Source organism: Drosophila bipectinata, chromosome XL, assembly GCF_030179905.1.
Source record: "Drosophila bipectinata strain 14024-0381.07 chromosome XL, DbipHiC1v2, whole genome shotgun sequence".
Lineage (NCBI taxonomy): Eukaryota > Metazoa > Arthropoda > Insecta > Diptera > Drosophilidae > Drosophila > Drosophila bipectinata.
The window spans coordinates 4596260-4617191 of NC_091734.1; the positions used below are offsets into that span (position 1 = coordinate 4596260).

General features: G+C 44.0%; 6 protein-coding genes and 1 long non-coding RNA gene across 9 annotated transcripts; 4 read left to right on the forward strand and 3 right to left on the reverse strand.

Moving 5' to 3' along the window:
• Nucleotides 1–1599: 1599 nt before the first annotated feature.
• On the reverse strand, nucleotides 1600–3151 carry LOC138925704 (uncharacterized). The gene is made up of 3 exons (XR_011441901.1): nucleotides 3051–3151; nucleotides 2158–2268; nucleotides 1600–1993 (listed from the first exon to the last, which is right to left on the reverse strand). It is a non-coding gene; the product is annotated as an uncharacterized lncRNA (long non-coding RNA).
• A 417-nt stretch (nucleotides 3152–3568) lies between these two features.
• LOC108133990 (uncharacterized) lies at nucleotides 3569–4111 on the reverse strand. Its single transcript, XM_017254132.3, has one exon. The coding sequence runs from the start codon at nucleotides 3993–3995 to the stop codon at nucleotides 3651–3653; it is 345 nt and encodes a 114-aa protein (XP_017109621.1). The 5' UTR covers nucleotides 3996–4111; the 3' UTR covers nucleotides 3569–3650.
• Nucleotides 4112–4372: 261 nt separating this feature from the next.
• Nucleotides 4373–6666, forward strand: Vsp37A (Vacuolar protein sorting 37A). 3 transcript variants are annotated; one of them, XM_017254130.3, is made up of 4 exons: nucleotides 4373–4866; nucleotides 4947–5279; nucleotides 5334–5497; nucleotides 5746–6666. In XM_017254130.3, exons 2-4 carry the CDS (start codon nucleotides 5009–5011, stop codon nucleotides 5938–5940), a joined length of 630 nt encoding a protein of 209 aa, XP_017109619.1. In that variant the 5' UTR covers nucleotides 4373–4866; nucleotides 4947–5008; the 3' UTR covers nucleotides 5941–6666. The 3 variants fall into 3 exon arrangements, with proteins under 3 accessions (XP_017109619.1, XP_017109618.1, XP_017109620.1); XM_017254129.3 differs by having other exon boundaries at nucleotides 4387–4866; nucleotides 4929–5279; XM_017254131.3 differs by having other exon boundaries at nucleotides 4419–4866; nucleotides 4929–5279; nucleotides 5346–5497.
• A 388-nt stretch (nucleotides 6667–7054) lies between these two features.
• On the forward strand, nucleotides 7055–8466 carry LOC108133991 (ribokinase). Its single transcript, XM_017254133.3, has 3 exons — nucleotides 7055–7384; nucleotides 7469–8017; nucleotides 8073–8466. The coding sequence occupies exons 1-3, from the start codon at nucleotides 7311–7313 to the stop codon at nucleotides 8383–8385; spliced, it is 936 nt and encodes a 311-aa protein (XP_017109622.2). The 5' UTR covers nucleotides 7055–7310; the 3' UTR covers nucleotides 8386–8466.
• A 78-nt stretch (nucleotides 8467–8544) lies between these two features.
• Nucleotides 8545–9198, reverse strand: LOC108133992 (translation machinery-associated protein 7 homolog). Its single transcript, XM_017254134.3, has 2 exons — nucleotides 8991–9198; nucleotides 8545–8922 (listed from the first exon to the last, which is right to left on the reverse strand). Exon 2 carries the CDS (start codon nucleotides 8905–8907, stop codon nucleotides 8713–8715), a length of 195 nt encoding a protein of 64 aa, XP_017109623.1. The 5' UTR covers nucleotides 8908–8922; nucleotides 8991–9198; the 3' UTR covers nucleotides 8545–8712.
• A 275-nt stretch (nucleotides 9199–9473) lies between these two features.
• On the forward strand, nucleotides 9474–13211 carry LOC108120245 (monocyte to macrophage differentiation factor). Its single transcript, XM_043210110.2, has 5 exons — nucleotides 9474–9701; nucleotides 11165–11384; nucleotides 11445–11635; nucleotides 11700–11919; nucleotides 11971–13211. Exons 2-5 carry the CDS (start codon nucleotides 11175–11177, stop codon nucleotides 12262–12264), a joined length of 915 nt encoding a protein of 304 aa, XP_043066045.1. The 5' UTR covers nucleotides 9474–9701; nucleotides 11165–11174; the 3' UTR covers nucleotides 12265–13211.
• Nucleotides 13212–13452: 241 nt separating this feature from the next.
• On the forward strand, nucleotides 13453–16982 carry LOC108120246 (HEAT repeat-containing protein 6). Its single transcript, XM_017233792.3, has one exon. It carries the CDS (start codon nucleotides 13487–13489, stop codon nucleotides 16682–16684), a length of 3198 nt encoding a protein of 1065 aa, XP_017089281.2. The 5' UTR covers nucleotides 13453–13486; the 3' UTR covers nucleotides 16685–16982.
• Nucleotides 16983–20932: the final 3950 nt, after the last annotated feature.

A 20932-nucleotide genomic window follows, 5' to 3' on the forward strand; every position in this document is an offset into this window, starting at 1 on the left:
TGTGAATTTTCGTTTCTTTATGAATGTTACGCTTTGGCGCCCCAATGAAATCTGCGCTACGCTCTATAGCCACCTAGTGGGTATTATATTATCGGACGGGGCATATCGGTGGATGTGGGAAAAAAGTGCATTAACGATCTGGGAAGAAGAGTGCGTAATAATTCAAGGCCTGTCTGCCAGCCAGCCAGCCACCCAGCCAGCCAGCCAGGTGTTTCTAAACTATGACATAATCGAAACCATAAAAAAAGACTATCCAGGGAACTAACCCTGGCACCCTGGTAACCCTGTAAGCCAGTAGTAGCAGAAGAATCATCCCAAATGGTGTGATATGATCAAAGTCGAATCGGTTGAGCAATTATATATTATCTTGTGGTTAGGCTCTGACGGCAATAACTCTATTAATTAAGCCACACACTCATACATACATACATACATACGTCGGGAGAAGCGAAATGGTAGTCAGATAACCGAGACATCTCATACCCTAATTTGCATACGATATGATCTCAAAAGGCCCTATTATAATGGTCTTTCTTGTACATACCCTTGCAATAAAGGGAGTTTAAGGTATGGAAAGGTCTTGGATTTGTTGTATTTTGTTAGAGTATGATTTAGGATGGTGTTTATTGAAATATAATGGAGTTTTCTTGAGTATAGTTTATAGATCTAGATCAGATCATTATAATGATCTGGTTTGCTACAGTTCCTTGGTAAGGGTTTTTAAGAACTTTTATATATTCTTTTATTTTTTATTTGAGAATATTAGAGAACATAGAGATCTTTTTAAGATCTCTTATATAATTTTTATTGAATATTAAGGTGTCAAGAGGTTTTTAAGGTCTCTAAAATATTCCAGCTATACTTATTAAAGTATTTCAAGGGCTAATTTATAGATCAACTCCAAAGATACATATAATAATAGCTATAGAAAAAATAGAAGCTATAATAAAGGAATATATAGCTTTCTAAAGTTTCTTTTAAAAAAAAAACTATACTAATCTGTGTTCTATAGCTCTCCAAGATCTCTTAGATATCCTAGCTCTCATTTAAGAGTTTATTTAAAGATCAGTTTAAAGAATAGCTCCCTGAAGTTCTTAAAAGAGTTCATTATAACGGTCCTGGTATCTGGTATCTTATAGCTCCCTGTTAAGGGTTTTCCAGGGGTATTCTTTAGATATCCTAGCTTTCATTTGTATAACCATTAAAGGACGCTTAGATCTAGTTTAAAGATCAACCTAAAGACTAAAAAAAACCTCCCTAAACTTCTAAAAACTGCCTATTATAATGACCTTTATTTTAAAGACTTCTTTCTAGAGAAGGTATTCCAAGATCTCCCACTCCTGTTTCTTTATAAATATTAGGGGACTCTTAGATATTTTAAAGATCAACCTAATGACCAAGAAACCTCCCAAAAATTAGAAAAACTGTCCATTATAATAACGTTTTGTTTTTAAGACCCCTCTAGTAAGGGTATTTCAAGATACCCTAGAACTCCTAGCTCTTGTTTCTTTATGAATATTTAGGGACTCTTAAGGGGCTTCTAAAAACCTCCCCCATACAATGACCTTTTTTTAAAGACCTCTCTCTAGTTAGGGTATCTTAATACCCCCTATCTCTTATTCTGTTTTTTAATATTACACATGTTTTTGGGGAGTCTGACGGCCATATGTTTGGACACTTTCCTGCTTTTTATAAAGAAGCCGCTTTTATTTTTTCTATTTCTTTATTTATTTATTCTTTTTTTTTTAAATAGAAATGCTTGCGAGTGTTGACAATAAATTATTTTTAGAAAACGGTTTCATTTTCACTCTTGACTCTATTTTCTAAACTCCATCGCTCCTCCATCGCTATCGCTATATATCGCTGCTATATAATATAAATATTTATGCGCGACTTCTGCTTCTTTCACTTCTGGTCCGCGTTGTAAGTTTCTTTGTTGGATGGTTCACATTTTGCCGTTGTTTTTGTTGTTTTTTTAGTCATTTTTTTTTGTCTGTTGGGGTTATTGATGTGTTATTGTTGCTGGCTTAGAAGCAGAAAGTGGAAGTTTCACTTCCCCGAATTATATAATTAATGCGCTTTTAATAGTTTTCGAAACTAGCGAGAGGCAGCAACTTTTCTTTTTCTTTTTTTTTTTGTATTTTTTTTTTCACTCACCCTTTTTTTTTTGCGTCCCTTGAGGAAATTGATGTTGCAGTTGTTTTTGTAATTTATGTATTAGAGCGGCATTTGCACCTTTGACCTTTACTGCCTGCCACACACACTTTTCTATAAAAAAAAACACAGAGAAACACAACAAAAAATTGTAAGAAAATGCATCCAAAAACAGAATCATAAACTAATGCAACAACAACAACAACAACAACAAGAGTAGAGAGGCAACAGCTGCGAGTGCAGTTGTTTTTGTGTGTGGCAGTTGCAACAGTAATTAGAAATTCGTTGCCGAAGCCTTGCAACAATGGAAAAATGCAACTAATTAGCAATTATTTTGCGGCTCTTTGGTATTTCTTCTCCACCACCTCCTTCTCCTTCTGCTCCTCCTCCTCCTTCGTCTTCTTTTTGCACAAATTCCAATTAGACGACTGCAAATGCCATTTGATGTTGTTGCTGTTGTTGTTGTTGGGGCTTTGGGGCCGCCGCCGTCAGTCCCGTTATTTTACAGACGCGCGGAGAGTGCAGTTAGAAGAGAGTAGCGCGCATGAAACAAGGAGAGGAGAGAGATTGCAGAGAAAGGAGGATGAGGAGGAGGAGGAGGAGGAGGTAGGTGGTGGGGAGGAGCACCGCTGATGACCTCGGCAATTAATATTCATTTAAGTTTTTTGCTACAATTAAAACTGCGTTTGCTTCGGTCTAGACTGGGATGCTGTTTTTTTTTTTTTATGGCTGCAACTGGCTCTGCTGTTGCTGCTGTCGATTTGTTGTTTTTTTTTTCTTATTGTCACACAAGAGATGCCAAAAGCTATCTCGGCTGCAATCACCGATACGCGAAGGACGTAAGGTCTAAGGACTTGATCCGAAGGCTTGCTATTATCACCGCCAAGTGTTATTACGTTTGTTTTTGTTGTTGTTTGCCCGTAAATATTGTTATCTTTCGTGGCCGAACCATCCGCGACGCGCTGCTTTTTGTTTGTGTTTGCCGCGGTCGCGTCGCCCTAGTGATGGTCATCGCTCGATGCATTTATCGATAACAAGGTTGTAGTCACCTTAAAGATAGTATACTGTTTTTTTAAGTATCTGCGTGTATTAAATATATTTATTTCATCTTTATCTTTTAAAAAATAAAAAGAATATTTAAAGAAAACCTTTTGTAAGAGCCTCTCTTGCTATTTTATCGATTTACTGTTATCGATAGCACAACATCTGGCCTGTTTGGCATGCCACCACTAATACCAAACCAAAACATACGCGGGAAACACAATTGCCGGAATTATTTGTTTACTAAATGGATACGAGGTGAACCCTAAAGGCAGGTACGAGTTTAAACTAATACATAGTTCATATTAATCCATCCCCATCCAAAGGTGGCCCCATCCAATGGTGGAGACATTCCCAAATAAACAAAAAAATGTGTAATTCATACAGTTTATTGGTAAGTAACAAAGCTTTTCTCAAAAAAAATACCTTAAACTATGAGCTAATCAGCCTTCCAGCTACTCGTTGACTCGCTTCGCCTCGCTGGCGTCGAAAGGAATTTCCTCCACCTTCTTGAAGCCGGACAAGCGGATGATTTTGCCCGTTCCCTCGACGTTCAGGTGCCTGGCGAATTGCTGGGCCGGTGACAGAGCCAGATCCTCCTCTGTCTTGTAGCCATAGAACTTGGCCCAATCGTTCCTGCCGGTGTAGACCATGTAGCAGACCAGGCCGAACGCCTGCCAGGCCAGGATGGCGTATCCGATGCTCAAACGCCGCTTCCACATCTCCGCCCGATGCTCTGGAATGGGATTCGTGTGGCGCCGTACCAGGCGACGCAGCCACTTCATCTCGAACAACGCCATTTCGCCAGTAAACACTGTTATTTGCTAAATGTTATATAAAAGCAGCCGCTCGAAACTAAAATGGTAAACAAAAACGGAGTCCGAACAGCTGACGGTAAGTGACAGGGTTGTCAAGTCGTTTTGAAGGCATTCTGTTTAACCCTCAGCGTGCCAAGGGGGTTGAAAAGCAAAAGATTATATGCGTTTGAAAAAATTCGTCGGTATTCAATAGAAAAAGGTTAATTCCTCATAACCCTATAAATTATAACATTAAAAAAGGTTTTATAAATGTAAAAAAAATACAATTCTCCTATATAACTCTCGTTTGAGATATAATAATGGAAGCATTTCACGAGATTTAAGCTTCAAAATAATATTTGAATCAATAAAATATTGATTTCGGTACCAACGACCTTCACGGGAGGGTTAAGAACTAGAGGGTGGGCTGGCAACCCTGTCCTAACAGCCGAGTCAACCAACAACGGTGCTTTGTGAGCAGGCGAACGTTGTTGTTGCGCCGCCAGAACAGAAGATAATGAAACTCCGATCGGGGCAAGCGAAACCAACGCACCACTGGCACAAATCAGAAATCAGTCACCAGCAGGCCGACCAGGAAGGAAATACCAATAAACCGGACAGATTCCGTGCATTCCCAGGAGCTGGGCGAACGGAGCGGGGAGCAGCCGGACAGAACCGAAACGGCGGAGACAGAAACCGATACAGAAAGTTCAGGAACTTTACAAATCGCAGCGACAGACTGCGCAATTTTCGCGGCGTAGTCCTTGGAAGCTTAGCTGGCTAGCTAGCTGGGGTCCTGGCACCCGGAGGTCACAGGCGGAGGCTCCCAGGCGTTTGGAATCCTTGAGACGATTTGGCATTTGGAGAAAACCAAGTAAGTGTGTGGATTGAGTTAGCTGTGTTGGTGAGTAGGCCTGACACAATGTAAATTCCTAGTTGATCTAACGCACACAGCTATTGGAAACTGGAACTGGAATAGGAATCGGAAACGGTAACGGTAGCTCGAGCGTAACAGGATGCCCACCACCCAACACTCGCCCCAGGGTCATCACGTCCAAGGCCCCAGCCAAGGACTAGGACAAGGCCAGCCGCAGGACAATGGTGAACCCATGAAGGGGAAGGAGGAGGGTGCCAACATGCCCAATCTGTCCACATTGTCGCTGGATGAACTGAAACAGTTGGACAGAGATCCTGAATTCTTCGACGACTTCATCGAGGAGATGTCCGTGGTGCAGCATCTCAACGAGGAGCTCGATTCGATGATGAACCAGGTGGAAAATATATCAAGTAAGTAACTGCCAGCAGGTCAACCTATCAAGAAGAATTAATCCTAATCCTTAGACACGATTCCAGGGGAGAACGAGAGCAAAGGCACCCATTTGGTGGAGCTGAAGCGACGCCTCAGCGATGACTACACTGCTTTAAAGACTCTGGGCGAGAAGTGCGATCAGCTGAACAAGAAGTATTTGAAAAAGTCCGAGGAGTATGCACCGCAGCACATCAGAGTGAGTGTCCTGTCGTTCCAAAGAGTGGATATGCACTCCCTCCAGTCATCGAATTCCATTGTGCAGCTGTCCACATTTCTTAAATTCCATTTAAATCAGGTGGCATTCTTAGCCCGAAACATTTGTTCAGTTATGTAGATTCATTATCGGACCTGGGTTAACTGGAATTTTAGAAAGAACTGTTGGACATAGCAATACCAGTTTCAATTCTTTGAAGAATCCATCACTTATCAATGAATTCTTTTTAGGAGCTCCTTCAGATAGCGGCCTCCAATGCCGATGCCGACTGTGATCGGCATGTGGAGCACTTTCTGAATGGGAAAATCGATGTGCAGACGTTCCTCAATACCTACCAGAGCTCCAAGAAGATCAGCGCCGAGCGCAAAGCCAAGGAGGAGCGCCTGGGCAATCAGCTGAGTGCTTTGGAACGAGCTGGAATCTAGAATGTAGATGATGAACGTTTAATATCTAAAACTCTCTCACACACACACATACACATCTCCATCCGCCGCGAGTCGCAATATAGAGTCTAAGCAGGATTAGCCCACAAGGGAGAAGGGAGAAGAAAATAAGGATAGGAATGGAAGAAGACCACTGGAAGAGATCACTGAACGCTCCGAAGACAACATAACACTGCAAAAGCGAAGATTTACAAACAAAAAAAATATAAAAACAAAATAGTCGGCGGCCAGCCATATCGAAGGTTTTGGAGGAAGCCCTTCGGACCGGAAACGGATGTCAGGCTGCCGTCGAAGAACAGAAACCCAAAACACCACTAAAACAGTAATGAAATGCAAAGAAAAACGCTCGTTAGTTGTAGGCTAACATTTAAAACAACAAGAAACAATTGTAAATTGGTAGAAGCCAGCGTGTGCTCAGTGCCAGGCTTTATAATTCTAATTATACTCCTAGAGCGGGAACCCTTGTGTTATGTCCCCCAACTCCACACCCACATCTCAAGAAATCACAATGAAACTCCAACTCCAGTCCCAGTCCAAAATCCAGGTCCATCCCCAATAGATTCCCTCACACATCCATTTCTTCACTCCGCCGCGATTCTCCCAATATAATAGGTATAAAATCGTTTGGTCCATTATTTTGTCACATGGCCAGCCAAATCGTTCTATTTGTATTATGTATAATTAAAATAAAGTTTATGATTTATCTAATGGTTTTGCTGTCTCTTTTTAATTGAGGTATTGTGTGTGTGAAATGGTAATTTATTTATTTTTAATATAAGAATTGTATTCTTTAAAAAAGTGGCATGGGTTTTACAAAGTTTCTTTAAAAAAATCATTTTTCTAAACTCAAAACCTTAGTTTTTTAAAAAACTAATAGGTTTTAGACATTTTATTTTAAAACCATAATGCTTAAGACTATTTATCAGTTAATTATTTTTTATTTAAGCCTAACTCCCCACCTTCCAGTTTGTTTTTAAACAAAAAAGTAAAACCATATTTAAGTAAATTTTTTAAAATTAAAAAAAAAATGAAAAGAGCACCCTGTACTTTTTGGTATATTTGGTATTTTTTACCTTGCAGCTTTTGGTCTTAGATTTGTGTCTTTTTTTTCAAAATTTATCAAAGATTTGCGGAGAGTTGCAAACCACCCACTGGCCCCCCGCTTTTGGCCATGAGTGGAGTGGCTAGCTGATAAGGTTAACTCGCTCCTGCCCTTGCCCTTGCCCCTGTCCTCTAGCCGGGTCACATTATAGCACTCATTCCGGCGATAAGCAGACCACTTGCTCACCCGGAGAAAATATAAATAAATTCATTTGCCAGTAATTGGAACTGCATCGAAAGCGGCTAACGAGATGAGCGGAAAAATGGCCACAAGGAAGCCCATCGAAGTGCTTGTCTTTGGCTCTGCCATTATAGACTTTATTTGGTGAGTGAAGGCAGCAAAATCGAGGATCATATCCTAGTCTTCTAGAATTTTAATAAAACTATGTATGCTTTTCCCACTCCCCAGCTACACCCCCCGCCTGCCGAAGCCCGGAGAAACGCTTCATGGACATCGCTTCCAGACCGGATACGGCGGCAAGGGGGCCAATCAGTGTGTGGCTGCGGCTCGCCAAGGATCCCGCACAGCCCTGGTGGCCAAGTTGGGTGCGGATAGCTTCGGCACTGACTACCTGAAGCATCTCCAGTCGGAGGGCGTTGATGTGCAGCATGTCCAGCAGCTGGAGGATCAGACTACAGGTGTGGCACAGATCGGAGTCTCCGACGGAGGCGAGAACAACATCATCATTGTGGTGGGAGCCAACAATTCCCTCAAGTCGTGCGATGTGGCTGCTGCGGATTCGTTGTTCCAGGAGGCCAAGGTTCTGGTTTGCCAGCTGGAAACACCCATCGAGGCCACCATAACGGCCCTGAAAGCCTTCAAAGGCACATCCATTGTAAATGCTGCTCCTGCGATGGAGAACACGCCGAAGGAGCTTCTCACCTTGGCCAGCATCTTCTGTGTGAACGAAAGTGAGGCGGCCCTGATGACCAAGGTTCCCAGCATCGAGACCATTGAGTAAGTGAGCCTGCATGCCTCTTCAGAGCCTTAGATGATTCCCTTTCCGTTTCAGAGAAGCCCAAACAGCCACCAGTGAGCTCATCCGCTTGGGAGCCAACATAGTAATCATAACCCTGGGAAAACTGGGCGCTGTTATTGGTTCCAAAACGAAGCCAGGTGTCTTTGATCATGTAAAGGCGCCCGTCGTGCCTGCAGAAAAGGTGGTAGACACCACGGGAGCTGGTGATGCCTTCATCGGAGCTCTGGCCCACAATTTGGCGCGTTTTCCGGAAAAGAAACTAACAGAACAAGTGGCAGCCGCCTGTTCTGTGGCCTCCCAGTCCGTCCAGTTGCCAGGAACTCAGTCCAGTTTTCCGCGCGCCTAAGCCCAAGGTGTGAGGGATGCTGAGGCTGCCTTCCCTCGTACTTACTTTCCAATAAATCTCGGCCAGATAATCAAACCTTAACAGCATATGTATAGTTTGCAGTGAAGCGTAGAAGTGAGACCATGTGTTAGACTCTTTCTCAGAATAGAATACACCTCATTCCGCATCACGTACAATGATCTATTTAATGGTAATCGTAAGTATAAAAAAGAACCATGAACTGGCTGCACATTCAATTTAGTTTAGTACATATAGGGTTGTTTCATTTGTTTCGTTTAGACTTGTATGAAAATGCTGCGGCTGCGTCCATCCGGGAGAGATTAACTATCACTTCTTGCCCGACTTCTTGATGCCACCCCCGACAAGGGGTCCCTTCTTGGAGGCATTCGCCTTGGCGGCCTCCATAGCCTTCTGCTGTTCCTTCTGCTTTGCCTTGAATGCCAAATCGTCCTCGTCCAGGTCCTTGCCTTCCTTCTTGGGGGCCTTCAGTGGCTTCTTTTTACCGCCTTCGCGTCCAGACATTCTGACCTGCTAGTTCTGTTTGAAAAATGGACGGAAATCGTTAGATATTAGCAAGAATTTGGCGCTTTTGGCAGGTCACACACCTTTATCACACACGTTTTCTCGATTTCTTCTTCTCGTCGCTATCGCTATCGATGAACCTAGTGATGGTCGAGGCTACTGGTGGTATCGGTCGTTGAGGTGGCCAATTTTAAACCACAAAACAAACAAATAAACTATGTTCACTTAAAAGTATTGTTTGTTCAAATCAACTAAGTTTTTAATCAATCTTGCGATTATGCTTTAAATTGTCCTTATTCGGTTGGTCATATAAGTATAGAACAAGCACTATTCGACTAGGCAAGTAATAATACCAAATGCAAAACTTTATTGAGTTATATTTCATAACGTACCTGATTGGTGGTTTAATAAGCAGCTTTCGAATTGAACTTTTAAACGATCTTGACCAAAGATCCGTCTGTTATCGACTATATATTCGATTGTTTTCAAATTTCAAATTCAGCGGGCACCGACACCATCTCTAACAACTTATCGATATCTATGTAATATTTCACCTTGTAGAACTATCGCCTGATTCGCCATCTCTATTCACAGATTCCACAGCCGTGAGCGCGGACGTTGTTTTTAACGAAATCTTCTCGAGATCCAAGTACTGTGCCTGCTGCAGCGATGTCCTGCGTGGGATTCCCGCTTCGTGCCGTCACGTGAGGCTGCCAGGCAACCTTGCCCCGTTCCCACCTGGAAGGCCCAGCATCCGCTTCCACAGCACTAACAATAACAAAAACATAAACGCTGTAAGTTTCCCTCGCACATATTTTCCGGGAGGCGGGGGTTGAATTAAGTCGGGAAATTGGACAGGTAGATGGGAGAACAAGTGCGCCGCCGGACAGGTTGTTGCATGGCCGAATTGCGTGACGCGAGCCGAGCAAATTGGATTAGCGTGCCACTGGTTCTCACTGCGAGATGTAAACAATCTTCCGTCTCCTAGACACTGATAAAAATTGGAAAGCCCCAAAGATTCTCAAACACTTTTCAAAATTAAGAAAAAGAATATAATATCATATAGATACTGGGAGATATATTCCACATAGTTTTGAAACCTGCCTCGAGATTTGAAAATTTGAAAAGAATCCTTTAGTATTTTTGGGGGATGTTAGACATAGAATTTCTTGCTGTGCACCACCTTACCCCACCTGCTGGTTCGGTAATTGCCAATATATAAGGAATGCTGAAGGCATTGGGCTATTTTTGTAACGATTAGCATAGTCGTTATGGTGATAAAGTTTCGGTGGGGTGGGCATCCGTTATGTTTGCCTCCCGTAAGCCGTGTGGGCTGACGTGGGAAATGAAGCATACTTTCGGGGGACAGGCACCACTACCTTCTGCCGAAAATAATTTCCTGCCTATTGGTTTTCATTCAAGCGACGATAAGGTGCTTGGAAAGTTTTCATTTTCTTAACAAACTTCTAGAGAAAAATATAGGTTTTTCGGAAGTGAGAAGATTGTGTTAGCATATTTAGATATTAAGGTAGTATTTTCTTGATTTTGATAAGCTTGTCTGGTCATCTTCACCCAAAGTGTTTAAAAAAAAAAAACATATCTTAAGGATAGTTAAAGAATAAGCCTGTGAAAATATCAGAAACATAATGCCTGTTAATCATTTTTTAATTGAAATTGTTAAAAATTCCATAAAAGTAACCATAAATTGGAGTATTTTTTAAGAAATTCGTTACAAATATTTGCTATAATTGTTGAAAACCCTGTCTGTGACCAAGTGGGAAGACCTCGCCTGTCTCTGGAAGACCCCAATGCTCTTGGGACTTGGACTTTGAGCCAAGACCGGAGCACGCGAGATAAGCGACCGCCAATCAGAATCAGAACTGGTTTCAATGGCGGGTCAGAAACCATCAGCCTTGGCCCATTGTGTGCGCATTTTGTATGCATCACCTAAACGAACATAAATTGGCACACTGCCTGCCGGGAAAGGGGGAATCTCTCAGAGGGCAAGAGCCATTGTCCAGGCATTTGCCGTCAAGTGCTTATCACTTGTCGCACCCACCCCCCCGCCCCCTCCGCCGACGCAGTAAGATAAGCCGCCGAGACGTCGTGGCTCGGATGATAATCAATTGGCCATAAAACGAGGGGGCGTGGGTGGTGGTTTAGCCCGCAGACATTTGGCCCGCAAGTGGGTGGGACGGGGGCGCGGTAATCAATCAATTTTACGAGTCGGACAACCAATTTGAAATCTAATCCGCAGTCTGTCCACAATGAGCAACGGAAATGGGAGCGCCAGCGTCGGCAATGGGGACCTCAGCCTGATGCAGGACCTGCAGCAGAAGTACTCCTTCCTGGAGAACCTGTTTAGCAAATTTTGGAAATCCATTATCAAGTCGAACTCGAGGCTCAAGTTGCAGCTGCGGAATGTCCAGTGGAAGAATGCCAAGGCCAAACCGGGTTGCGCCTACCAGCCCACTGAGGTGAGTAACGTGAGGACGTGTGTGAGACCCATTTCGACTATATTTGTTGAACCCCGACAGATCGAGCAGGTGGCCAATGTGATTACACACGGGATTTGGATTGTGCCAGCCGTGTTTGCGGCAATTAAGCTCTTCGAACGCTCCACCAGTGCTGGCCAGTATTTGGTGTCCTGGGTGTACGGTGGCGCCCTTTGTATGCTCTTCACAGTATCGACCTTCTTCCATTGTTCATGCTACTGCGCCGAGCACAAGTGAGTTGTAATTCAACCAGGTGTCGACCTTTTTTATGAGCCTCCGAATTGTATCTTCCAACAGACCGCCCAAAAATGTAAAGGCTTGGCCCACTCTTGGCTGGCAGACGTACCAGAGCCTCAAGAATGTGCTGCATCGGTGCGACAGGGCCATGATTTATGTCTTCATAGCTGGCTCCTACTTCCCCTGGCTGACCCTGGAGAACACGGATCAATCCACAATACTGTTCTGCATGGAATGGGTCATCTGGCTGATGGCTGGCATCGGAATAGCCTACCAGCAGGTGAGGATTAGAGTTACAACTCCGATTCCCTTCTATAATTACTCTTTGTAGCTCTTCCACGAACGCTACAAGTGCTTGGAGACGTTTTTCTACCTGGTAATGGGTCTGGGCCCGGCCCTGGTAGTGGTTCTCACTGGCCACCACTTTCACGGAATGCTGCAGCTCAAGTTTGGAGGTGCCTTCTATATTCTGGGCATTATATTCTTTAAGGCGGACGGCCTGATACCAATGGCCCATGCAATTTGGCATCTTTTTGTGGTGCTAGCCGCCGCATGCCATTACTATGCCATACTGGTGAACCTGTATCCTGGACAGACGGGAGTCATCGAGGAGCAGGGCCAGTAGCGGATGAAAAACAGCGAATTTAGACCATAGAGTTTAGAGTACTTAACAGACAGGTATTCGAAATTGCCAGCCCATGGGCCAGTGCTCCAAAGTTAGCCAAATTTTTTTTTCAAGCGAGTACGAGTAGGTGTGTATTGTAGCTTTAGGGAAACTTACTAAATCGAAACGATTCTTGTGATCAGTATCTGCGGTCTTGCCAAAGATTCAAACTGTGCGTGTGCTCATGTCTCTCTATCTCTAACTCTTGATATTACTAGCGATAGTCCTCTACATATTTCTATATATATATATATATAGTATAATCTATTTCTATACCAGCTCACGATATTTGTCACGACATGTGTTTCCCAAAAATCGAAAAAGACTTCAATCTGTACTCAAAAGGCGAACAACAAAGTGAAATTGTACAAATCCCCCGAGACTTTACATGAATTTCCTCGCCCACCCCCTCGCCTTTTGAAAACTAGAAGAAGCCCGCCTGCATTGCATTATACATGTTTATACAGACATTATATATATATCTACGATTATAGAGACATATACACAATATACTTTATAGATAGGACTAGGGAAGACCGCGAGGCAAGCCCCGGGAGCTGCCCGTTCCCGTTCCCGCCCCAGTTTCATCGTTTAGCTCAGGGACTATTCGATGTGTTATATATATTATATAGATGTATGATATTGTACGATTGATATTCGGGGCCTGGCTCGCGGCCAGTTCAAATTGCTTTCGTTCGTCTATCCCGTGTAATTGTAATTGTAATATATATTGGGTTCGCCGTGATTATTTCGGTGTTGGTCCCAGTTTCTTGGTGCAGCTCGCGTTTAGTTTTATCCAGGGATTCTAGCCATCCCATAGATGATGCTTCAATTAATGTTTTACTTTCCAAATATAAATGAATCTGTTCCAAATGTTTGGTTAAATAAAAAAAAAAGTATAAAACAAAGTTTAAGTTTCTTTAAATATTTTGTACATTTTTATGTGAGTATTTTCCAATTTCTTGAAAAATTACGATCTAATAATTTTAAAATAATACCCCTCCTACGGTTTCGAGGCACAGCATCCATTATTATTTTTTAAAAATCAATTACATTAAAATTTCCCATTTCTTATTTGAATTTCCCTCCATTTACAAAAATACTAAAGAAAATACCAATTTCTTTCTGGCAGATGGTTTATTTTCCTTACTGTGAGACGGTCACACCAACAGTAACAGGCGCCATGGAAAAGGACAGAGACATGCTGGATACCATTCAGCAAAATATCTTGGACAACTCTGAATTGGACGAGGATACTCGGCAGCGTTATGTGGTCTTTATCCAGGAACTGCGTCATCCGCATGGCATTCCAGTGGGTGTGGCCGCTGAACGACTGGGCCTGTGGCTGGAGGAGGTGCGAGCGAGAGGCCACAGCGACCTGTTGCGGAATTGGCAGCTGTTGCTAAACGAACTGATCCTCACCAGAAAGGTGATCCTGGTAAGACCACAGTTCCTCCTACAGTGCCTACTGAATGGTATACAGCTGGACAAGACCCCAGTGGAGCTCAATCTGATCCTGACTGTGCTGAAAACTCTGCAAAAGGAGGAACTTCGTCTTTATTGGACAGAACTGGCGTCTTTTCCGTACTCCAACGATGTTAGCCGCGCTGTTGTGGTCGTTCAGTGTCAGGATCTCGTGTTCGCCGATCTGGAGCAGTCAGACGACGGTGATACTGATGGAAATTGCAGCCGTCAGTTGGCCAATACCCTTATCCGTAACTTTTTCGATGGCTTTTGGCTGGATAACTCCAAAGAAGATCAGTGGTCGCTACTGCTCTCCCACTCTTTGCATCTGCTGCAACGGATTGTGGCCAAGCAGCCGGACTTTGCTGCTCAACATGTCCCGGAACTAATGGGTCTGGTCCAAACCTATATGCTGTTCGGAACTGAAAGTGAAGCGTCGGCCCGGAATCAAGCCCCTCGGAGGGTGCAGCCAGCCCAACAGTCGGCAGCCTATGGTCAGGACGACGAGCTCGAGCCGGAGCCGCAGCCTATCCACAAACAACGGACGGGCGGGCGGAAGAACAAGATGCGAAAGATGCGATCTCTGGCCCGGCAACGGAATCAGTCAACCAATGAAACTCTGGAGACTAATCCCAGGGACCGGTTGCTACTAACTGGGCACCTGGACTATGGCTGCCTAACTGGAGATTCGGGTGAGAACTTTCCCGTCTCGGACTCGGCGGGAGACCCACAAATGTCGGGAATGCGGCAAGTGCGCAATCTTCAGGCCAAAGTGAGAATATCCGCCCTGCATCTCCTAGGATCGTTGGCGAAGCATCTGCCCCGTCGTTCCCTGTACGGATATTGGCACATTCTATTTCCCAGCGGAGAAAATGGAGCTACCAACGGTCATCTGCTGCGCCTGGGACACACCGACTCCAATGCCCGATGTCGAGCCGTTGCATTGCAACTAGCTGCTCAAATTCTATACGGATCCAAGTCATTCCTGAGCCAGGCCAGCTCCAAGGGACCCAGTAACTACACGCCCTTCGCCATGAGCCTGGCCAGCTCCCTGATGAGCTCGTATCGATGCCTGAGCGGCATCTTGGAACGAGAGTTCGCCCCACCAGTCCTGACACAGTGCCTCAAATGCTTGGCGGTTCTGGTTCAGGCCACGCCCTTTGAGCAGCTGGAAATGGGCTTCGTCTACGAGTTTGTGGGCCACGTGAAGAAGCTGGCCAAAAACGGAGATATTCCCGTGGTAGTTTCTGCCCTTCTAGTCATGGAAATGCTACTGTCCACGCCACGACTAACCCCGGAGATGGCCAGTGCTGTGGGTCTCTCGCCAAATCAACGAAATCTTCAGATGGACGATGTACAGGGTTCGGAACAGGACTTTCTGGACTCGGACGCAGAGGTGGAACTCGAAGAGGATGCAATGGAGGAACATTTAGAGCAAAGTGAACAACAAAAGGTGGCGGTTTCAGCGGATGCAGCACTTCCTCCAATTCCCCGAAACTCTTGGCTACTCCGACAGGTGTTGAGATACCTGGAAAGTCTGGGCACAGCGCCACCCATACGCGTAGAGTGCTTCCAGGTGCTCCTGGCCATGGGCACGCACATAGGCCTGCTGCGTGGGCACCAAATTCGGCTCTGCAGAGTGATAATGTCAGGACTAGGCGATGCCACTTTCGATGTGCGATTGTATGCCGCACGCTGCCTGGATTCCATTGGCTATCAACTGGGCAGACTTGTGCCGGAGTCGTCAGAGCGGGAATCGCAGCTATCTTTTTGGCTATCCCTACTCCCAGTTATCTACAAGGCTTATGACGAGGCAGCCGGCGCATCCCTGAAGTGCGCCCTTTGCGATGCCTTATCGAACATTGGAACATACACGTTTGAGAGACTGTCCCTGGGCCAGAGGAATGCCCTGCTGGCCTTCCTGAGCGGCTGTGCTAGTGACGATGCCGAGGAGCCGCTAGTCAGAGCTGCTGCTCTCCGGGCAATGGCCGTCCATGTTCTGCATCCGTCCCTAAAGGGGGATCTGGTCTTTGTGGAGAACGCGGCGGAGCTGTCACTCAATCTGGTGAACGACACTCAGCTGGTGGTGCGCACCAAGGCGGCCTGGGCCTTGGGAAATATCAGCGACGCCCTACTCGGCGGCGTTACCCTACACTCGGAAAGGATATCCGAGGAGCTCCTAGGACGCCTCATTCAGGCGGCCTCTCTAAGTTGCGGCGACCACGATAAGGTCAAGGCCAATGCCGTGCGCTCCTTGGGCAATCTCCTCCAGGTCCTCCAGTTGCAGCCGGGCGAGAACTTCGAGCAGATGCAGGCAGCCATATCCAAGCTTCTGGATTGCGTGAAAAATGTCAGCAGTGCAAAGGTCAAGTGGAATGCCTGCCACGCCATCGGGAATCTGGTGCGGCACAGAGCCTTCTTCGCCACCAACCACCTAGCGGGCATCCTGTTCCCTGCCCTGAGTCAACTCATTGTCCAACACGCAAACTTTAAGGTTCGCATTAACGCAACGGCTGTCCTCCTTCAGCTGGAGCAGCGCCAGGACATAGGAAATCATTTTGCGCTGGTGTGGCGTTCGATACTGGAGGCGCTAGAGCGCTCCAATGCCCTGGACAGTTTTGAGGAGTACAATCACCGTGACGCACTGCAGCAACAGCTTTGTCTGGCCATTGCCAAGCTCCTGTCTCTGGCAAAGGCCTCGGACTTGACCGGGATGCGTGAAGCTCTCGAAGAGGATCGCCTGGAGGCTGTGCGTAGCACCTGGCGTCGTGTCGCTTTCCGCATCGTTCCCGAGCAGTCGGCTCCGCTCTTCACCTGCATTCCGCTTGTGGAGCAACGACTCCAGACTGAGACGGTCCTACCCCAGCAGCGTTCCGCATTGGCCTTTATAGCCGGAAACCTGAAGCTGGATCCGTAGAAATAATTGTTCATTTAAGCTGGCCCAGCCAGACCTCTTTCCTCTAACCCACCTGTACATCGGGTGACTCTTGAATAAACCCTTAAATGTTTAAAGCATCCTAGGCAACGGAGCCATTTCTCTCCGTCTTTGTTATTGAGATCGTAATATATTTATTATTTAGTTCGCTTTTTAGTATTATAGTTTTAAATTATTTGCATTTAATATTGTATACTCATTATTATTGATTATTATTAATGAATCAGTGCGTTTATTCCATGTTTTAATTGATATGAGTTTAACACACTTTTAAAAATAACTGTTTCAAAATATTTGTTTCTTAAGTTTTTTTTAGATTTGACCCCTCTTATGGCCATACCTTTGCCAATTCGTATCCGATCAGGAAATAGAGTACCATTTAGTAATCAGGGAACTCAGAAGCGACTTTCCTCATTCAAAATATTGCTTAAATCTCGTTTTTAAATTTTTCGAATTTTTTCCTAGGGGTACCCCTGCAAAATTGTGGGTTTTCCTGATTTCCCCACTTTTGCTCCTTCCGATGGCCATAGCTCTGCCAATTCGTATCCGATCAGGAAATAGAGTACCATTTAGTAATCAGCGAACTCAGAAGCGACTTTCCTCATTCAAAATATTGCTTAAATCTCGTTTTAAAATTTTTCGAATTTTTTCCTAGGGGTACCCCTGCAAAATTGTGGGTTTTCCTGATTTCCCCACTTTTGCTCCTTCCGATGGCCACAGCTTTGCCAATTCGTATCCGATCAGGAAATAGAGTACCATTTTGTAATCAGCGAACTCAGAAGCCACTTTCCTCATTCAAAATATAGCTTAAATCTCGTTTTTAAATTTTTCGAATTTTTTCCTAGGGGTACCCCTGCAAAATTGTGGGTTTTCCTGATTTCCCCACTTTTGCTCCTTCCGATGGCCACAGCTTTTCCAATTCGTATCCGATCAGGAAATAGAGTACCATTTAGTAATCAGCGAGCTCAGAAGCCACTTTCCTCATTCAAAATATAGCTTAAATCTCGTTTTTAAATTTTTCGAATTTTTTCCTAGGGGTACCCCTGCAAAATTGTGGGTTTTCCTGATTTCCCCACTTTTGCTCCTTCCGATGGCCACAGCTTTTCCAATTCGTATCCGATCAGGAAATAGAGTACCATTTAGTAATCAGCGAACTCAGAAGCGACTTTCCTCATTCAAAATATTGCTTAAATCTCGTTTTCAAATTTTTCGAATTTTTTCCTAGGGGTACCCCTGCAAAATTTTGGGTTTTCCTGATTTCCCCACTTTTGCTCTTTCCGATGGCCATAGCTCTGCCAATTCGTATCCGATCAGGAAATGAAGTACCATTTAGTAATCAGCGAACTCAGAAGCGACTTTCCTCATTCAAAATATAGCTTAAATCTCGTTTTTAAATTTTTCGAATTTTTTCCTAGGGGTACCCCTGCAAAATTGTGGGTTTTCCTGATTTCCCCACTTTTGCTCCTTCCGATGGCCATAGCTCTGCCAATTCGTATCCGATCAGGAAATAGAGTACCATTTAGTAATCAGCGAACTCAGAAGCGACTTTCCTCATTCAAAATATTGCTTAAATCTCGTTTTCAAATTTTTCGAATTTTTTCCTAGGGGTACCCCTGCAAAATTTTGGGTTTTCCTGATTTCCCCACTTTTGCTCTTTCCGATGGCCATAGCTCTGCCAATTCGTATCCGATCAGGAAATAGAGTACCATTTAGTAATCAGGGAACTCAGAAGCGACTTTTCTCATTCAAAATATTGCTTAAATCTCGTTTTTAAATTTTTCGAATTTTTCCCTAGGGGTACCCCTGCAAAATTGTGGGTTTTCCTGATTTCCCCACTTTTGCTCCTTCCGATGGCCATAGCTCTGCCAATTCGTATCCGATCAGGAAATAGAGTACCATTTAGTAATCAGCGAACTCAGAAGCGACTTTCCTCATTCAAAATATTGCTTAAATCTCGTTTTAAAATTTTTCGAATTTTTTCCTAGGGGTACCCCTGCAAAATTGTGGGTTTTCCTGATTTCCCCACTTTTGCTCCTTCCGATGGCTATAGCCCTGCCAATTCGTATCCGATCAGGAAATAGAGTTCCATTTAGTAATCAGCGAACTCAGAAGCGACTTTCCTTATTCAAAATATTGCTTAAATCTCGTTTTTAAATTTTTCGAATTTTTTCCTAGGGGTACCCCTGCAAAATTGTGGGTTTTCCTGATTTCCCCACTTTTGCTCCTTCCGATGGCCACAGCTTTGCCAATTCGTATCCGATCAGGAAATAGAGTACCATTTAGTAATCAGCGAACTCAGAAGCGACTTTCCTCATTCAAAATATTGCTTAAATCTCGTTTTTAAATTATTAGAATTTTTTCCTAGGGGTACCCCTGCAAAATTTTGGGTTTTCCTGATTTCCCCACTTTTGCTCTTTCCGATGGCCATAGCTCTGCCAATTCGTATCCGATCAGGAAATAGAGTACCATTTAGTAATCAGCGAACTCAGAAGCGACTTTCCTCATTCAAAATATTGCTTAAATCTCGTTTTTAAATTTTTCGAATTTTTTCCTAGGGGTACCCCTGCAAAATTGTGGGTTTTCCTGATTTCCCCACTTTTGCTCCTTCCGATGGCCACAGCTTTGCCAATTCGTATCCGATCAGGAAATGAAGTACCATTTAGTAATCAGCGAACTCAGAAGCGACTTTCCTCATTCAAAATATTGCTTAAATCTCGTTTTTAAATTTTTCGAATTTTTTCCTAGGGGTACCCCTGCAAAATTGTGGGTTTTCCTGATTTCCCCACTTTTGCTCCTTCCGATGGCCACAGCTTTGCCAATTCGTATCCGATCAGGAAATAGAGTACCATTTAGTAATCAGCGAACTCAGAAGCGACTTTCCTCATTCAAAATATTGCTTAAATCTCGTTTTTAAATTATTAGAATTTTTTGCTAGGGGTACCCCTGCAAAATTGTGGGTTTTCCTGATTTCCCCACTTTTGCTCCTTCCGATGGCCACAGCTTTGCCAATTCGTATCCGATCAGGAAATAGAGTACCATTTAGTAATCAGCGAACTCAGAAGCGACTTTCCTCATTCAAAATATTGCTTAAATCTCGTTTTTAAATTTTTCGAATTTTTTCCTAGGGGTACCCCTGCAAAATTGTGGGTTTTCCTGATTTCCCCACTTTTGCCCTTTCCGATGGCCATAGCTCTGCCAATTCGTATCCGATCAGGAAATAGAGTACCATTTAGTAATCAGCGAACTCAGAAGCGACTTTCCTCATTCAAAATATTGCTTAAATCTCGTTTTTAAATTTTTCGAATTTTTTCCTAGGGGTACCCCTGCAAAATTGTGGGTTTTCCTGATTTCCCCACTTTTGCTCCTTCCGATGGCCATAGCTCTGCCAATTCGTATCCGATCAGGAAATAGAGTACCATTTAGTAATCAGCGAACTCAGAAGCGACTTTCCTCATTCAAAATATTGCTTAAATCTCGTTTTCAAATTTTTCGAATTTTTTCCTAGGGGTACCCCTGCAAAATTTTGGGTTTTCCTGATTTCCCCACTTTTGCTCTTTCCGATGGCCATAGCTCTGCCAATTCGTATCCGATCAGGAAATAGAGTACCATTTAGTAATCAGCGAACTCAGAAGCGACTTTCCTCATTCAAAATATTGCTTAAATCTCGTTTTTAAATTATTAGAATTTTTTGCTAGGGGTACCCCTGCAAAATTGTGGGTTTTCCTGATTTCCCCACTTTTGCCCTTTCCGATGGCCATAGCTCTGCCAATTCGTATCCGATCAGGAAATAGAGTACCATTTAGTAATCAGCGAACTCAGAAGCGACTTTCCTCATTCAAAATATTGCTTAAATATCGTTTTTAAATTTTTCGAATTTTTTCCTAGGGGTACCCCTGCAAAATTGTGGGTTTTCCTGATTTCCCCACTTTTGCTCCTTCCGATGGCCATAGCTCTGCCAATTCGTATCCGATCAGGAAATAGAGTACCATTTAGTAATCAGGGAACTCAGAAGCGACTTTCCTCATTCAAAATATTGCTTAAATCTCGTTTTAAAATTTTTCGAATTTTTTCCTAGGGGTACCCCTGCAAAATTGTGGGTTTTCCTGATTTCCCCACTTTTGCTCCTTCCGATGGCTATAGCCCTGCCAATTCGTATCCGATCAGGAAATAGAGTTCCATTTAGTAATCAGCGAACTCAGAAGCGACTTTCCTTATTCAAAATATTGCTTA

Excerpts from the sequence above, each read along its gene's own strand:
- LOC108133990 (XM_017254132.3), bottom strand. The coding sequence starts at position 3,995 with ATGGCGTTGTTCGAGATGAAGTGGCTGCGTCGCCTGGTACGGCGCCAC.
- LOC108133991 (XM_017254133.3), top strand. The coding sequence starts at position 7,311 with ATGAGCGGAAAAATGGCCACAAGGAAGCCCATCGAAGTGCTTGTCTTT. Across the intron at positions 7,385-7,468 it reads GCCATTATAGACTTTATTTG|CTACACCCCCCGCCTGCCGA; the intron begins GTGAGTGAAGGC and ends CCCACTCCCCAG. Across the intron at positions 8,018-8,072 it reads CCCAGCATCGAGACCATTGA|AGAAGCCCAAACAGCCACCA; the intron begins GTAAGTGAGCCT and ends TTTCCGTTTCAG.
- Vsp37A (XM_017254130.3), top strand. The coding sequence starts at position 5,009 with ATGCCCACCACCCAACACTCGCCCCAGGGTCATCACGTCCAAGGCCCC. Across the intron at positions 5,280-5,333 it reads CCAGGTGGAAAATATATCAA|ACACGATTCCAGGGGAGAAC; the intron begins GTAAGTAACTGC and ends CCTAATCCTTAG. Across the intron at positions 5,498-5,745 it reads ATGCACCGCAGCACATCAGA|GAGCTCCTTCAGATAGCGGC; the intron begins GTGAGTGTCCTG and ends AATTCTTTTTAG.
- LOC108120246 (XM_017233792.3), top strand. The coding sequence starts at position 13,487 with ATGGAAAAGGACAGAGACATGCTGGATACCATTCAGCAAAATATCTTG.
- LOC108133992 (XM_017254134.3), bottom strand. The coding sequence starts at position 8,907 with ATGTCTGGACGCGAAGGCGGTAAAAAGAAGCCACTGAAGGCCCCCAAG.
- LOC108120245 (XM_043210110.2), top strand. The coding sequence starts at position 11,175 with ATGAGCAACGGAAATGGGAGCGCCAGCGTCGGCAATGGGGACCTCAGC. Across the intron at positions 11,385-11,444 it reads GCGCCTACCAGCCCACTGAG|ATCGAGCAGGTGGCCAATGT; the intron begins GTGAGTAACGTG and ends GAACCCCGACAG. Across the intron at positions 11,920-11,970 it reads TCGGAATAGCCTACCAGCAG|CTCTTCCACGAACGCTACAA; the intron begins GTGAGGATTAGA and ends TACTCTTTGTAG.